Source organism: Phaenicophaeus curvirostris, chromosome 25 (assembly GCF_032191515.1).
Source record: "Phaenicophaeus curvirostris isolate KB17595 chromosome 25, BPBGC_Pcur_1.0, whole genome shotgun sequence".
Classification (NCBI taxonomy): domain Eukaryota; kingdom Metazoa; phylum Chordata; class Aves; order Cuculiformes; family Cuculidae; genus Phaenicophaeus; species Phaenicophaeus curvirostris.
The window spans coordinates 7,040,906-7,057,253 of NC_091416.1; the positions used below are offsets into that span (position 1 = coordinate 7,040,906).

The 16,348-nt window shown below is 50.5% G+C and overlaps 1 protein-coding gene across 3 annotated transcripts in view; it reads left to right on the forward strand.

Annotated features, from left to right (window-relative positions):
• ETS1 (ETS proto-oncogene 1, transcription factor) overlaps positions 1–16,348 on the forward strand; it is an 83,924-nt gene that overhangs the window by 46,873 nt on the left and 20,703 nt on the right. For all 3 annotated transcript variants that reach the window (XM_069876518.1, XM_069876519.1, XM_069876520.1), the window contains 2 exons: positions 12,364–12,483; positions 13,084–13,284. In XM_069876518.1, coding sequence (XP_069732619.1) covers positions 12,364–12,483; positions 13,084–13,284 — 321 coding nt within the window. The remainder of the gene's footprint in view (positions 1–12,363; positions 12,484–13,083; positions 13,285–16,348) is intronic.

Genomic DNA, 16,348 nt, shown 5'->3' on the forward strand with positions numbered 1-16,348 from the left:
TCCTAATAGCCTCTTGGCCTGAGCAGCCGAATTCAATCAGCCCTTTCACCATCTGCTCCCAGGCACTTCTGCTGGGGAAGGCTCGGGGCCAGAGAGGCTGTAATTCCTTAATAGCTTCCGGATGCTGCTCTCGGGGTGGATGCGAGGGCTGTGAGTGTCTCAGCCTCTCTCCCCCTGAGCCTTTGCTCAGGTTTCCAAGCTCGGGCTTCCTCTGAGCAAATCTGAGCACCTCCAGCCGCTCTGATTTATCCCTGCTCGCCCTTCGCTCTCCCGTCTCTCCGGGCTGAGGCCAATAGGTGACATAATCCCCGTCCTGGACAGCCCTTGGCTCTGGGATGGGGATGACTGAAGCTAACGGGGCAGCCCAGCTTGTCTTTGGCTGCCTTTCCCAGCTCACTCCCACCTTCTTCATCTTCCCAGGGCTTTGTTTGGCCCAACCTCTTCCTGGTGGGAAGTTTCCGAGAAGTAGGAGTTGGAAAAGACCTACCAGGGTTGATTGGGAAAGCCCTTGCTCTCATGCATGGGGGCACCTGATAACCTGGAGGTTGCATAGTGTAACCTGAAAAGGACAAAGCCCAGGAGCTTCATCTCATCCTGGTTTTCAGGAGAGCAGTGCTGCTCCCCAGCCCAGTGTCTGAAACACAACTCAGGAGAGAGGTGGAGGAGGTTTAATCTTGGAGCTCTTTTTGTGTTTGGAAAATCCTCTTGTTCTCTACCTTTGTTTCCTTGTCTGATTAAAAATAAATTATACTGGGAGAACTGTTCCTGGGGTGTTGTGAAATGAAGTTAGTTTGGAGTGGTCCTGAGGCACTCTCTGGTGTGGGCTGGAGGGTTTTGGTTCCCAAGTTTCTCCCAGGGCCCTTTGTGGCCTCCATCACTGAAGGAGCTGAGCACCGTTTGATTCTTCTGACAGTTGGATCTTTCTCCTCTCCTGTTAAGTGGTACTGTGCTGGGAGACACAGCCGGTGTGAGGAAGATGCTTGATGTGTGCAATGAATATTGCAATCTATTCTGCTTTTGATGTGAGCTGCAGGGAGCTGTTGTGTGTATTTGTGAGCCACAGAGAAGGAGGAAGGATGTCTTCAGAGAGGAGGGGTCAAGGTAGTTGCATGTTCAAGTTTTCAGTGGCAGTAAATCCAGTGATGCTAGGAAGTAAATCCATATCTAGCACAGGGGAATTAGAGGTATGTGGATCATTACGCTACCTGCCAACTCTTGGCAGCTGCCAACTGAGTTGCCTATTTGCTCTAAAGACCTATAAATAATTTTGTTGATTAAAACGATTGATTATCCTTGGTCTAATATTATTTAGTCTGAGCAAACACTACGATTTACCAGCCATGCTCTGACCTCCCAACCCTGATCTGTTTGCAAAAGCCTGTGCACTTATTTGTTTGATTTCAAAGCTAAATACCCTAATCGCTTCTCTTCTCTTTTGGCAACGGCAAAGATGCCTGGACAGCTCAGCCTGATAAGGGAGGACAGACCCAGAGTCCTCATGTGCAGTGGCAGGTCCCTGGGTAGAAAGGGATGGGGTGGTGAGATGGAGACCTGATGGTCACTAGGTGAGGACAAGATAGAGCTCTTGGGCTCCTTCTCCTCCTCACCTTGCTCATCGATTGCTGCCTGTGCTTGTGGGCAGAGCCGAAACACTCCCTGCTTCATGGAAAAGTAAGAGATGTTATCAAAAGGCCAAGATTAGCAGCAGGGCTTTCTCTGGGGAAGGTAGCAGCGGCAACCCCTCTGCAATCCACGTGGGATGTGACCCGCTGCAACTTGCACCTTCGCGTTGAGCAATCGGCCGTGGTTTATCTCCGGCTTGGCTGTACATCTGGCTGGCATTGCCCTGGAGGGAAGGGTTGGCCGGGGAGGCTGCGGAGGTGGGGGAGGGATGGGCGGCAGGAATCTGCAGCTGCAGAGCGATGTGGCAAGCTTCGTCCCCATACCCTGCTGCCCCGGGGCAGCGTGCGTGCTCGGGAGGTGACCCGGAGCTACCAAGCTGCCAAGCTCCGGGTCAGGCCCTTCTGCTTTGCTGGCTTCGTGGTCTCTGTATCATGCAATGTCCTGAGCTTGAGGAATGATGTAGGAATATCCATGGGGATATCGTGACCAATATCATGACCAATAGACACTTTTACTGTATGGTCTCCACCAACGCGTTCTCCACGGTGGGTCCAGCCCTTCCAACTCTAACAAACGTTCTTGGTTTATGAATGAGAGAGCTGGTGAGTGGAGAGAGATATTCTGGGGTTGAGCTTGGGGGCCTTTCAGACTGTGTCCTGCCATGTGGTACCCTCGTGTTTGGCGTGACGTGGCATTGACTCAGCCTCAGGCAAAGCCAGGACACGGAGAGATCAGTTAATGCAGGATTTGGGCTGAAAATCAAGTGAACGTTGCGGAATTCCTTGGGACAGATTGGAGGCTTTTGACTGAGTGTCTGTGTGTCTAAATCTCTTCCTCTCTTGGGCAAGGAGAGCTGAGGTTCCTTTTTAGAACCAGTGGGCTCCTGGTAGCAGGGACTTCTGCAGAGTCCATCTACATTGAAACTGCATCGTATTGTGCTGATAGTTGGTTTTTCCTTCTGGGCATGGAGTCATTTTGTGTGGCTATGGGATGCAATGACACCATCCCAAGCTGTGAGGTCATACGTAGCTGCTTATCAAAGTGTTACTCAGGTGTCTTTGAACCAACTTAGAGGGGCTGGGATCTCTTTCTGGGGTGATGAAAGAGCTCAACATGCCTGAAGGTTCCTTGGCCCTGATCTCTGCTGTAAGGGGCAGCCCTGCCAAGAGCTCTCAGCCTTCCCTTTTCACACTTCCAATCCTGACAGCATCTTCCTCACACAATGTACTGCTGATTAACCTCAACACAGCCTTGCAAAATCTCTGCTCTCCCTTTTCTGGGAGACTATCATGCGTGGTTTGGCAGCCCTGTTCTCCTTTGGAACAAGCAGCTGTGGACGTTGGAGGTGAATCCCCATTAAGTGCTTGTCCATATCCCTAGGTGATGAAGAAGGAGGTTTCATATCTGGAGGAGAGAGTGAGGGCTTGTTTGAGTAGAGAAATGCTCAATCTGAACTGCTTGGCCATGTAGCACCTTGGTAGCATCCCATGTGAGCTTTGACACCCCAGGGCCGGGGTACTGGGATGTGTCTTTTTCTAGGGACAAATCCTCTGGTCACATCACTTCATTGAAGATGCCAGAAATGGTATTGTCAGCCTGATATCTGAGGTGAGCACAGCAGAAGCCGGGGTTTTAACCTGGCTGGAGAGAAATGGATGCTCTCACAGAAGGTTGGAAGTGCTGGACCAGTTGGATGGTTGGAACCTGGACCAGTGTCTCCTCCTTGGAGCACTGGAGCCCATGGGTTTGCTTTGGGAGGGCTCAGACCATGCTTTGTGGCTGTGGAACCTCCAGAGAGATGAAGCTGGCATGGATGGCCTTGCAGGGCTCCCAGCCCAGCCCAGAGAGAGCGAGGAATTTCAAGAGGCTTCTGATCCCAGGCGCGAGCCATTTGAATACCTCAGGCACCCTGCCAAGAAGCAAATGAATGTCTACTTGTTTGTTCGGTGGGTTTTTGTAGGTTTTATTCCTTTTTTTTTTTTTTCCTCATTGCTGTTGAGCAACTTGAGGTTTGCTGCTGGGTCTTGGGGCGGGAGGAGCTGGGTTTTAGCCACTTGTTTGCAGAGGAGCATCTCCCAGAGCTGGAGCACTGATGCGGGGCGGCTGACACGGGCATGACCTGGACTCGCTCCTTTACACTTGACCTGCTTTCAGTCGGGGCTGGGTGTCCATTACAGGCTTTGCTGAGCCCACCCTGCGCTCCCATTAGTGCGTGTGCGCCTCTGCATGGGGATTAGAGCTCTTTAGCAGCGCGGTTAGTGGGGATTAGAGCGAATTATCACAGGGGAAGCACGTCTCATAGGTTTGCAAGAGGCAGGGAGGGTCTTCCCAGCCCTACTGGGGAAGGATTGAAGGCAAACAAGCCTGAAAGTGAGATGCTAATCCGGTCTTCAGAGGGGATGCTCCTGCTTATGTGATGTTCCATTGGGAAAGTGGGAGGGTGAAGAGTGAATCTTAGAATCATAAAATGAATGGTTTGGGTTGGAAGGGACGTTAAAGATCATCTAGTTCCACCCCCTCCCACTGGATCAGGGGCTCCAAGCCCCATCCAACCTGGCCTTGAACCCCTCCAGCGATGGGGCAGCCACCACTGCTCTGGGCAACCTGGGCCAGGGCCTCCCCACCCTCATAAGGGCCTGAGTGCTGCAAGAAGAAGCTTCGATGTCTGAGCAGGAGTGGTTTGGGCACGTGGAGGTTGCTGCTGGCTGCAGCCTCCTGGTCTGGCTCTCTCTGAGCACTGACCTGTGAGCTCAGCCTCTGCAGGGGTTTTGCATGGGTTTAATTAACCCCAGACTCTGTCGTCAGGACTGAGGGCTCAGCAGAGGCTTGTGCAAGGTTTTAGTCGCGATGCTGTTAAATCTAAAGTGATGGAAGCTGTTTCAAAGCTGATTCAAGAGTGCTTGCGTTTGGAGGGTGTGTGCTTGCGTTGGGTTCACGGCGGTGCTGGAGCTGAACTCTGCTGGCTTCAAGCTTCGTCTTGATGGAAAGATCTTTCTGCTGCCTGCTTTGCACACTTTTCACGAGTGTTCTTAAGCCATAGCCACGTTCCCCAAGCTCGGAGGTGGCCACATCTCCCCGGTGCTTGCTTTTATCCATCTGTGCTCCTTCCAGCAGCTGAGATGGGGAGGATGGAGCGAAGCGGTGGCTGTGGGAAGATGAGCTGTAGGTCCTGTCCCTGCTTGCTGAGCCTGGGGAAACTTTCCTGAGGTTGCAGCCGGTGTTGACTCAAGCCCTGTGGTTTTGCTGAGCATCGATCCAGGGGTTTCTCTAACACTTCTTTCCCTCCTCTCCCCCACAAAAGCCGGGGAGGACCAAGCAAGCTGCTGTTCCCCTGCTAGCTCCTGGGACTGCAGGGGATGCTGCGTTCCCAGGATCTCCATCCAACACCCACGTTATAAAGCCAGGAGGGAGCTGGGGAGCGGAAAGAAGCCTGAAGGAGGGCAGCAGGCAGGCTCAGAGAGTCAAGCCTGTGATTTCAGGATGGTGGGTGAAGCATCGCATCACCTACTGGTGCTGCTGCCTGGTTCCTCGCCAGCTGCAGGGTACTCAGAGCCAAAACAAACCCTCCCTCACCTTTTGGTTGCTCTGTTTCTAGTTTTCCTTTAGTGCTGCCCCGAGCATCCTCTTCTAGCTGGCTTGTACCCATGTGAGGGTGTCTCCCTTTTATGATTTACCCCAAACCCAGAGCATCCTGACATCTCACCCTCATCTTTAACCTTTCCTTTTCCTCGCACCCTGTGATGCTCTAAGTGCTGAGAGTCCAAACTTGCAATAAATGCTTTTATCTGCGTTTAGGGAAGACAGTTTTCAGGTCCTTTATTTAGGGGAAGAGCTTGCCCCTCTGACAACTGCATCTCCATAAGAAAGCTGCTGAATGCCGGAAGAAAGCTGGCTTTGTTGTGCTTTCTGCAGTGCTAAGCAGTGTGGGCTTTCGGTTTCCTCTCTTGTTTTTCTCTTGAAGCCCAGCTTTCATCTCAAAGTATTTATTTTTCACTGCTTGAAGGACAGAAAAAAAAAAAAGACTTATTTTTCTTTTTCCTTGTTTTAAGATAAAGAAATATATTTATTTTAAATTAAAATAGCAAATGTCTGTGCCTTTTATGCTATTCCTTGCAGAGGGAAGCAGGGACAGTCTCTGATGAGTTGCTGCAAGAAGGGGAATCAAATCTCCCCTCCGTATTGCCCAGTCCTCTGCCTCTCCTGTCCTGTCCCGTCCCATCCCGTCCCATCCCGTCCCATCCCATCCCATCCCATCCCATCCCATCCCATCCCATCCCATCCCGTCCCGTCCCGTCCCGTCCCATCCCGTCCCGTCCCGTCCCGTCCCGTCCCATCCCATCCCATCCCATCCCATCCCTAGCAAACGCCTCACCCTGTGCTCCTCCATTCTCCCCATACATTCTTGCTTCCCAATTTTCCCTCTGCTCCTTTTTTCCAGCTCTCGGTCCTTGCTTTCCTTTTCCCCGTCCCGAATTTCACTGCCCTTTTGGTCCGAGGAGCCCTAATTGGAACAGGCCGGCTCCTCTCCTGCTTCCTGCGTGGGAGTGAGAGGCAACGCTTGTGAAAACAGTTCAAAAGTGCAGACAAATTTTTGCCTAATCCTGCCTAAATAACAGGGGGCTCAGCCAGGGTTATTTGCCCGGGTGTCCTTGGGCACCTGGGAAAGGCGAAGCTGCCCCGGGGGGAGCAGAGGTGCCTGGTGGTGGTGGAAACCTGAGCTGGGGAGATGATGCCTCCGTGGTGCCTGGGCTGCTTCCCCGCGTTGGGGAGCGTGGGAAGGGTCTCAGCTCCCGGCGCCCCTCTCTCCAGCCTCCTCTTATCCTGAGAAAGGTTTCTCGGCTGCTGAACCCTGGCTGCTGGGGGCCACTGGGAAATATTCTGTGTGTCAGCTTCCCCCGTCACTAACTCTACGCTGGTCGTGGCCCTCGGGAAGATGGGGATAGAGAGGGGTTGGAGTGGTGAGGGGACAAGCTTGGGCAGCATTGGGCTTGGAGATGGGGAATCTTGGAGCTTGATGGGGACGGTCTTAGCGTGGGAACATGGGAGAAATGGGGTAGGGGAAACCCATGTTTACAGAATCTCTGAGAAACTCCTGCTGCTCCATCACAGACATCCAGGGTGGGGATGTCCTGGACCGTGGACACGCTGAGGTGGGGCAGTGCTGGGGTCTCAGAGAAGGATCTCGGCTAACTCAGAGCTCAAGGGAGCTTTTGAGGGAGACAAGCGCAAATTCACGGAGCCCTTGGATGCACAGTCCAAGAGGGATGATTTTTCTTGACTTCCTGCAAATAATCTGGTTTGAAAGCGACACCAAACTTGTCCCCACGCCTCTTTCAAGCCCTCAGAGGGCCCAGAATCCTCATGGCATCAGCTTGTGATGGGGTTATTCTCAGGCCTGGGAATGGGGGTGGCGAAGGGGCTGGGCAGGGAGTGGGCTTTTACCTGAGACAACAGCGCGTTGGGTTCCTGACCTCAGTGTCCATCCATCAGAGCGAGGGCAGGAGGAGGCTGCCGGGTCAGCTGGCTCCACTCTGACCTGCCGTACATCCATTTACACGCAGGCTACCGGGTAAAAGAGCGGGGACCAGACAAGGACACACTGGGGCTTTTGATGGGAAAAAAAGTGAGTGGCCGAGGGGATCTTTAAAGAGGCACTGACCCCGAGTGGAAACTCGGGTGAAAAATGACTTTGCTCCCATCCTCCCGCTCAGGGCATCTTTTTTTTTTTTTGCATTTACTGCCATTTATTTTGCTTATGCAATCAGATGCTAATGCTTTGGCGTGCAGCGCTGTCGCTTGCATTTTAAGGTCAAAATCCCTAAAGTTAGTAAATCGTAGTCCTTTCAAAAGATCAGATGCGTAGAAATAGTTTATACATGCGGAGCCTGGGGAGAGCGCGGAATGTGGCTGGGGGATGAACTCTGTGATCTTGCCCTCTCTGTGCGTTTGCTGGCTGGTTTTCTCCCAGGCTCCACATCTCTTGGTGCAACATCTACCAGGAGCGGGGTGGTGGGGTTTGAGCATATCCCCCTTAGTATAAAACCCTTGGCAGAGGGAAGGTTGTTGTCTTTCCAAAGTCCCTTTGCCTGTTTGAAGTCCTTTTGTCTTTCCAAAGTCCCATCCCTAGGGATGTCAAGGTCTACCTTGCTATCACTGATTCCTACAGGAGCTGCTCTGGTTCTGCGAAGCCTCTGGGCTCTCAAGCTGAGCCTCTAGTTCCCGTCTTGCTTTGAAAAGCTGCAACCAGATGAGTAGATGTCCCTCTCTGCCTTCCCACTGTGCAAGGCACATTACTTATCTCTGCTCTACAGATGCTAGAGAGATGCTGGTGACATAATTTTCCAGAGTGACTGCAACTCCTGTTAGTACTTAAAATATCAAACCATAACACCCTGCCTGGTCTCCCAGGAGGAAAATCAAACACAGCTCCTTGTCAGTGTGGCGGCAGCAAGAGGAGGACATGGCATCTAGGCATCAAACTGCACGTGGCAGCCGTGTCGATGAGACTTTAATGGGCGTCATAAAAACGATGCAGCAAACCAAGTCTGGGCTCCAGCGCCGTGGTTGCCCGGCCCCTGCTGCTGCGCTTGCTTTGGATGAAACCCCTGAAGCTTCTAAACTGAGCTTAGGTGGAGCAGCTGGGGTTGGTGCTGGCCAACGCTCCTTCCCACACATTTCTTTGGAGCCTCTGTGTGTGTGTGTGCGTGCCTGCGTGTGTGTGCTTTGTGGACAGCAGGAGGTACACAAAAGGGGGACATTTTATTTGTGCGAGATTTGATTAAAATCTTGGAAAGAGGTTTCAGATGGCAGTGAAAGCTGAAACCGGGGGAGCTAAGCCTGGGATGCTTTTGTTACCGACATTCTGCTTGGCTCCAACCTTCGGGCATCCTGGTGGAAGGCAAAGGAGTCTATAGGACATCACCAGGGCTTGATTCTCCTCTCTGGATTCACCTCCCTTGCAACCACCACAGTTGCATCAAGCAGAGCCAGGTGAAGCCCATTGTGCTGCCCGGCCACTCAAATATTAAGATAGAAAACGCTATTCAAGTGAATTCAGTATCTCAGACCCAGCAGAGGCAGAATTTAGATTAAGAACTGTCCATCCGTCCCTGTCCCCGCCGCCCCCATCTCTTTCGGATCACACGGCTCAGCCTTGTCCACAAACATGTATGCGGAGCTTTGCAAACACGTTCAGTTTTACACATGTGAGCTTTTCTCTAGATGTGGGACACTGCTGACTAAAATAAGGCTTCTGCAAGCGTTAGCAGGCTCAGGGCTTTTGGGTTGTTTTCTCTTCTGAAGAAATTGTAGCTGGTAACTATGGTCTAACAGGAAAAAAAAAGGAGATGATGTTTCAGTGCTAAATGTGCTGAGTGCAAGGTATTTTGAAGGAGAAGCCTTGAAATGCACATTTTGGTTTATTATAGTGTTTAGATAAAAACCCTTCTCTGACACTTTGCTTTTTTAAAGGTTTTTTAGAGTTGGAAATAGACTGTTTGCTTCTTCGATGACCTCTCCCTGGGAATCACTTTTAAGTCTTCCCTGTTTTGACATCTTGTTTGTGCAGAGCTCAGCATTCACCTTACTAAACCGAAACCTTATCCCCCGCTACTGAAAAATTGATTTGCTGGGTGTGTGCAAACCCAACCTGACAAATCCCACAGGAGAGCACAGGGGGAACGATCCGCAGATGCTCGTATGCAGAGATTAACTACTCTGCACGCCCTCACCTTGCTGCTCTGGGTGGCTTGCCTAAGGAGGTCATCTTCTGACAGGTTTTTGCGAGTGATTCAGTGTCAAAATTGGGGTTAGAACTGTTTTCTTTGCCTAACTCTGACTCATCTTCCCATAGCGCCCGGGAGCAGCGAGCTGCCGTTTAACCAGCCGGCAGAGGGGAGTGGATTCCTGGGTGGTCCCTGTAACCACAGAGCACAGAAAGCAAAGCATTAAAATGTAACATGAGGATGAAGGGAAAGGGGCACTGAACCACTTTCTCCCAGTGTTATCTCAAAGCAGCAGATGGGGAACTGAGATAGTGAGGGTGGCTGCTCCTTTTCTGTGCCCTCTCCAGCCAAATCCAGTAAATAATGAAGTGTAATTTGCCAAATAGCCTTTGAGTGTGTTATTTGCTTTCGAAGGTCCTGGTACTTCCACTGTGGCCGTCAATCCTGGTAGGGTTAGGGGTGGAATTGAATCCCGAGAGGCTCGATGTTAGGAATTTTACTGGTCCTACCGAATCATGACTTGAGTGCCTTGGTGACTGATGTTAGAGGGAGCCGCAAGCAGAAGGGGTGACTTTGCCTGGTGTCTTTTATTTGGAGGCAGTAGGGGGAAGGTGCATAGGCAGTGACAGAGAAGAGGTTCTGTTTGGTTTGGTGGTGGAAATGCATCTGGTGCATCCAGCTGGTGACTTAGGGATGCTTTGCAACATGGTCGACCTCACCCTGAGCTGGAGAGTTGCACGTGGATGCTTATTGATTTGACTCCCTGATTCCTACATGCAAAAAAACCCCCCAGCATTGTGTTCTTTGGACTTTATCATAGAATCATGGAAAGGCTTGGGTTGGAAGGCACCTCAACGCCCACCTAGTTCCAACCCTGCTCCTGCCATGGACAGGGACACCTCCCCCTCCCACTGGATCAGGGGCTCCAAGCCCCATCAACCTGGCCTTGAAAACCTTCAGGGATGGGGCAGCCACCACTGCTCTGGGCAACCTGGGACAGGGCCTTACCACCCTAATTGTGAAGAATTTCTTCCTAATGTCTAATATAAATCTCCCCTCCAATTTAAAACCATTCCTCCGTCGTCCTGGGGGATAATTAATAACCCTATGTAAAAATGTTGTGATATAAAAAATGTGTCCCTTCATCAGGGGGGCGGGGGGGCCTCGGGGGGGGGAGAAGCTGCTCTCCAGTCTCTCTGGGTTCTCCTCCAGGCTGAACAACCCCAACTCTGTCAGCCTGTCCTTGGATAGTAGGTGCTCCAACCAATTTAAATGATGCCTGTGAGTTTGGTTGTGGAGGACTTGAGCAGAGCAGGAACCTTGGACTGGGTCAGACTGGGAAGCAGCAGTGGATGCCCACGCTTGGCAGCTGCAGTGCTGTCTCCCATCCTGACTCACTTTTGTGTTAGGGACGTACTCAACCCTCCTTGAAACAAGGACTCGCATTTTGCAGGTAGAAGGGCTTATTAAATTAGAGCTTTAATTAACTTAGAGTAATGGTAGGCTGAGGTGGCTGAGATTTCCACAGAACAGAGAATTCTTTGACTTTTGAAGTCTACATCCAGACATTTGTGAAAACACAAAAAAAGCTGCTAATGTTGTCATTTTTCCACTGAGAACAGTTTTCATTGAACAATTTCCAGTAGTGCTAAACCAGCTTTGGGTGGAAGCTCTACATATGAGATCGATAAAGTTCAACCGTTTGAGGTGGTGGTTGCAGGACGCTTTCCTTCTCCATGAAAGATGTTTTTCAGGAATCCTTAAAATATATGAAAAAGAGCCAAATCTTTATTCAGACTGAGGAGTTTGGTTTTTTTTTTAAAACGGTTGCTTTTGTTTATGGAACTCTTTGGCTACAAATACCCGCCTCCTTCCAAATAAATTAGAAAAAGGGGGAAAAAAAAAATGAAAGGAAGAGCTTCACTTCTCATCAGGATTTGGTCCAAGACCAGGCTCTTGGCTTGGCCCCGTGCTCTCCCATGGGGTCGGCTGCGCATTGTTTGGTGACTCACCCCGAGTCGCGTCGCTCCATGCTCTGGGCTGCGTGTGATGTAACTCTGTGCTAATGTGGGATTTTCCAGCTCTTTGATTTCCCTCCCTCCTCAAGTGGGTTTTCTGCCGGTTCTTCATCCTACCTCAGCCTGATGTCAGCTTACTTTTTCCAGGAATGCCCGTGATTCTTTAAAATTATTTTTCCCCTTGCTTTTCTTACACTCTCTACAACTGCCTAAAAGAAGGTTGTGGTGAGGTGGGTGTTGGTCTCTTTTCCCTGGTAGCGAGTCACAGGTCATGGTAAATGGCCTCAAGATGCTCCAGGGGAGATTTAAGGTGGATATTAGGAGGAATTTACTGGAAGGGCTGTCAAGCATTGCAAGACTCTGCCCACGGAGGTGGTAGAGTCGCCATCCCTGGAGGTGTTCAAAAGATGAGTTGATGTCATACTTGGGGACATGATCTAGTGATGGACTTAGCAGGGCTGGGCCAATAATTGGACTTGATCTTAAAGATCTTTTCCAACCAAAACCATTCTATGATTCGGCTGCCTGGAGGAGGAGTGGTAATCCAGAGATCTTTCCTCCCTGCTTTCTCGTTCACCCTTGTGTAGGTCACTCCACCTTCACTGGCATCTGCAGCTGCTCAACAATCTACCAGGCTCCAGGTGCCAGCCACGTTGGGTGACGAAGCCCAGCAGGCTGATGTCTGGAGAGGTCTTTGATAGCACCGTCAAATTACCAGTAGCACATACATGTTGGTGTGGGGGGAAGCCATGTGCACCTTCTAACCAACTTTACCAGACTTGATGTGTCCATGGCCTTCAAGCAGAGCTTACTGTGAACGCATTGATTTTTCTTGTCTGCACAGGGACTTGCAGGGTATTGATTTATAGCTCTGGATATGAAAATTTCAGAAGAAATGGATTGCTCTGTTCTTCTGACAATTCAACATCTGCTGCCTTACAAGTACTTCTCTTGTCTTTCCCAGTCCCTTATAGCTGTTGTTCTCCTGCTTCTTTCAGATATGGAGTGTGCGGATGTGCCTTTATTAACACCCAGCAGCAAAGAAATGATGTCTCAGGCACTGAAAGCCACCTTCAGCGGCTTCGCCAAAGAGCAACAACGGTTGGGAATCCCCAAAGGTAGGACGTGGTTGCCCAGTGGGCAATGTTAGTAGCCACAGAAGCTCCTGCCAGGCTCCCAGATTGTTGGGTTAGGTGAAATTGCCTTGTTTCTTGGCAGCTTCAGCTGGAAAAATCCGGCCATGCATGCAAAACCTTTCAGTATCACTTTCAAACTGTACCTGTCTGACAGATTGTTCCTCTGTGTCATACTATCCTCTGCTGGGCCACTGCTCTTGCTCCTTTGGAAGCAGCTCCAGGACTTCTATTTGCAAGTCATCTCCACTGTATGGAGCAGGGACCCTTTGCAAGAGGCTGATAGCAGGGAGAAACCAAACCAAATGGAGAAATGGGTGGGAGAAGTCATCAGAAAAATGATAGGAGTTTTAAATGTCCCAAACAAATCCAGAACTCGTTCCTTGTATGAAATTTGTTTGTGGATGAGGCCGATCCAAACTGTAGGCATGGTATTGCCCCACCACATTTAACCCATATGCCAGTCTCTATGGGATGAGGCCGTGCAGGGGCAGCTCAGCTGTAGCACTGTTTGTGTCCTGTTTTCCTGCGACAATAGCTTCTGGTTGCTTATTAATGGATCTCTTCTACACCTCCTTGGTGCAGATCCCCAGCAGTGGACGGAGACGCACGTGCGGGACTGGGTGATGTGGGCAGTGAACGAGTTCAGCCTGAAGGGAGTGGATTTCCAGAAGTTCTGCATGAACGGAGCTGCCCTCTGTGCTCTGGGCAAGGAGTGCTTCCTGGAGCTAGCGCCTGACTTTGTGGGAGACATCCTTTGGGAACACCTGGAGATCTTGCAGAAAGGTGAGTCCTGGAGTCTCCAGGGTGAATGGCTCACGCCATCCTGGCCAGCCTGATTATGGACTTTTCCAAACAGCTTGGCTTGCACCCAGTGAGGTTTTCACCTTGGGCTTTAATCCCAATCAAAGCAGCTTTCAAAACACAACTTTCCAGTAGGATTTGAAATGGTCTTCCCAACTGGCCTCTTTCCTGGCCCTGCTTGAAAGAGGAAGGGTGTTTGCACTGGCTGCTTGGCAGGAATTCGCAGCGGGCAGGACCACTCTGCCTGCCTGGGAACGACGGTGGGATTTTCCAAAGCATTCTTCCACAGCTCGTTCAGCTTCCATTGTGGATTTTACTACTTCCTGCAGTGAAATGGGGTGCAACAATATCACCAAAATCCCACCCTAATTTCCCAGTTGCTACTGGAATCTGCTTTGTTTTGTTGTATGTCCCAAAAGATGTAATGCGATTTTCGTGAGAGTGACTGTGTCACCCACAGGAGAGGTCATCTCTGCCAGTTCCTGCAAGGCTGGGAGGGGATTATCCCCCTCTGGGAGGGGTTTCTCCACCTCTGGGAGGGGATTTGTACCCCTCTGCTCTACTCTCTTGAGACCCCACCTGTAGCCCTGCGTCCAGTTCTGGAGTCCTCAGCACAGGAAGGACACGGAGCTGTTGGAGCGAGTCCAGAGGAGGCCATGGAGATAATCCGAGGGCTGGAGAACCTCCTGTACAAGGACAGGCTGAGAGAGTTGGGGTTGTTCAGCCTGGAGAAGAGAAGGCTGCAGGGAGACCTTAGAGCAGCTTCCAGTGCTGGAAGGGGCTCCAGGAAAGCTGGGGAGGGGCACTTGATCAGGGAGGGCAGGGACAGGATGAGGGGAAGCATTTTTAAGCTGACAGAGGAGAGATAGAGATGAGATCTCAGGAAGAAATGTTTTGCTGTGAGGGTCGGGAGGCCTTGGCCCAGGTTGCCCAGAGCAGTGGCGGCTGCCCCATCCCTGAGGGTGTTCAGGGCCAGGTTGGATGGGGCTTGGAGCCCCTGATGCAGTGGGAGGTGTCCCTGCCCATGGCAGGGAGGCTTGAAGTGGATGATCTTTGATGTCCCTTCCAACCCAAGTGATTCTAAGATCCTGTGACAACACTTAAGGGCGTTAATTTTCATTGCCTGAGGACACATACATTAGGTTTGGGTGTTGATTTTCAGAATGTGTGAATGGCTAAGCAACTTTTAACCTGGGCTGGTTCCTAAAGAGTGGGTGAAAAGCTGAACGCCTTTAACTGAGCCATGAACCGAAGCAGCAGCAGCAAATCTGGGCTCTGTCTCTGGCTCATTTTTGAGCAGAGCTGTTTGCTTTCCTGGAATATCCCTTGCTCTGTCATACTGACCCTGCGTGCTTGTCAGCGGGTCTGTGCTGGCAGCAGGAAGGGGAGGGGGAGCAAACTTATGCCTTCCAGGAAACCATTGACAAATGGATGTTAATTGCTGATTACTAATTTTACTGCTACCTGTGGTTTGCAAAAGGTAAACACAGCTCTTCCCAGGGGCTGTGTACGACAGGCTGTTTTGCTGCTTGGTGACTCTATCTGTTCTGTTCCCCTCATTTTACATAATTTTTGTTGAGTGCTTATACCAACAGCGAGCAGTTTAACCAAACAAAGCAAAACATTACGGTCAGCCCAATTTCTCCTTGCTAGAAGCCATCACGTGTAATGCAGCTCTGCCTTTCCGCAACCCTTCTCCGTTTGTTCATGCTGTAATGCTCTGGAGAGAGGTAGGTACTGCTGGAGGCATCAGAGCTGGGTTTGCTGCTCCTTCCTGCAGGTTCCCCAAGGTTTTGGAGATGAACTTGGTGCTGTAGCTCCACAATAAATTAGGGATCATGTTTCCTTATCGCATTGACACATGAGGGTGTTCAGGTGCTGCAGTCATGAGGATGCAGAAGGTCTGAGATAGAGAGGGGCTTTGAAAAAGAAACTAGAACTCTTTGAATTGTAGAATCAGAGAATGATGGGTTGGAAGGGACCTCCAGGATCATCTTGTCCAACCCTTTAGGTGATCTGTGGATTAAATGAGATGGCCCAGCACCCTGTCAAGGTGAGCCTTAAATGTTTCCAGTGTAGAGGAATCCACCGCTTCCCTGGGGACATTATTCCAATGTTTCAGTGTTCTCACAGGGCAAAATTTTCTTCTGGAATCATAGAATCATAGAATAACCAGGTTGGAAGAGACCCACCGGATCATCGAGTCCAACCATTCCTATCAAACACTAAACCATGTCCCTTAGCACCTCGTCCACCCGTGCCTTAAACCCCTCCAGGGAAGGTGACTCAACCACCTCCCTGGGCAGCCTCTGCCAGTTCCCAATGATCTCCCCAGGAGCTACTTATTCCCATTGTCCCTTGTCTTTTCCATGTGAATCACTGTAAAAAGGGAGTCTCCATGCTCTTGGCAGACTTCATTTATGTACAGGTAATAAGGTCTCCCCTAAGCCTTCTCCTCCCAAGGCTGAACAAACTTTGTGCCTATTGCAGCTTTTATTCCAAAAAGATGAAAAGGCAAAAAATTGAATTTCTTTGTCTCTATGCTGCTGACATAGCCGTGGGAACAAAGAAATCTCCATTCTGCATTCAGTTTTACTGGTGACTTTGTCACTTCTTGCATAAGCTTTCTGAGTCGTAGCTTCTGTGGTGGGTTCTCAAAAGTGTTTCCCAGAAGGGCAATATCTGTGAAATATTTGGACCAAGAAGAGCTTCCAAGAAGGAACCAGCTTCACCCCCAGGACTAATTTTTGTTCCCTGTAAATCGCTGGTCTTGGCTGAGTGGTAGTACAATTCCAAACCCCTGAGAAGATGTGGGTTCTGTTGTGCTGGTGCTGTGGAAACATAACATGTAAAAGTGTTCTGTCACATCTCTCCCCATGCAAGAATCATAGAATCACCAGGTTGGAAAAAACCCACCAGATCATCGAGTCCAACCATTCCCATCAAACACTAAACCATGTCCCTCAGCACCTTGTCCACCCGACCCTTAAACACATCCAGGGAAGGTGATTCAACCCCCTCCCTGGGCAGCCTCTGCCTGTGCCCA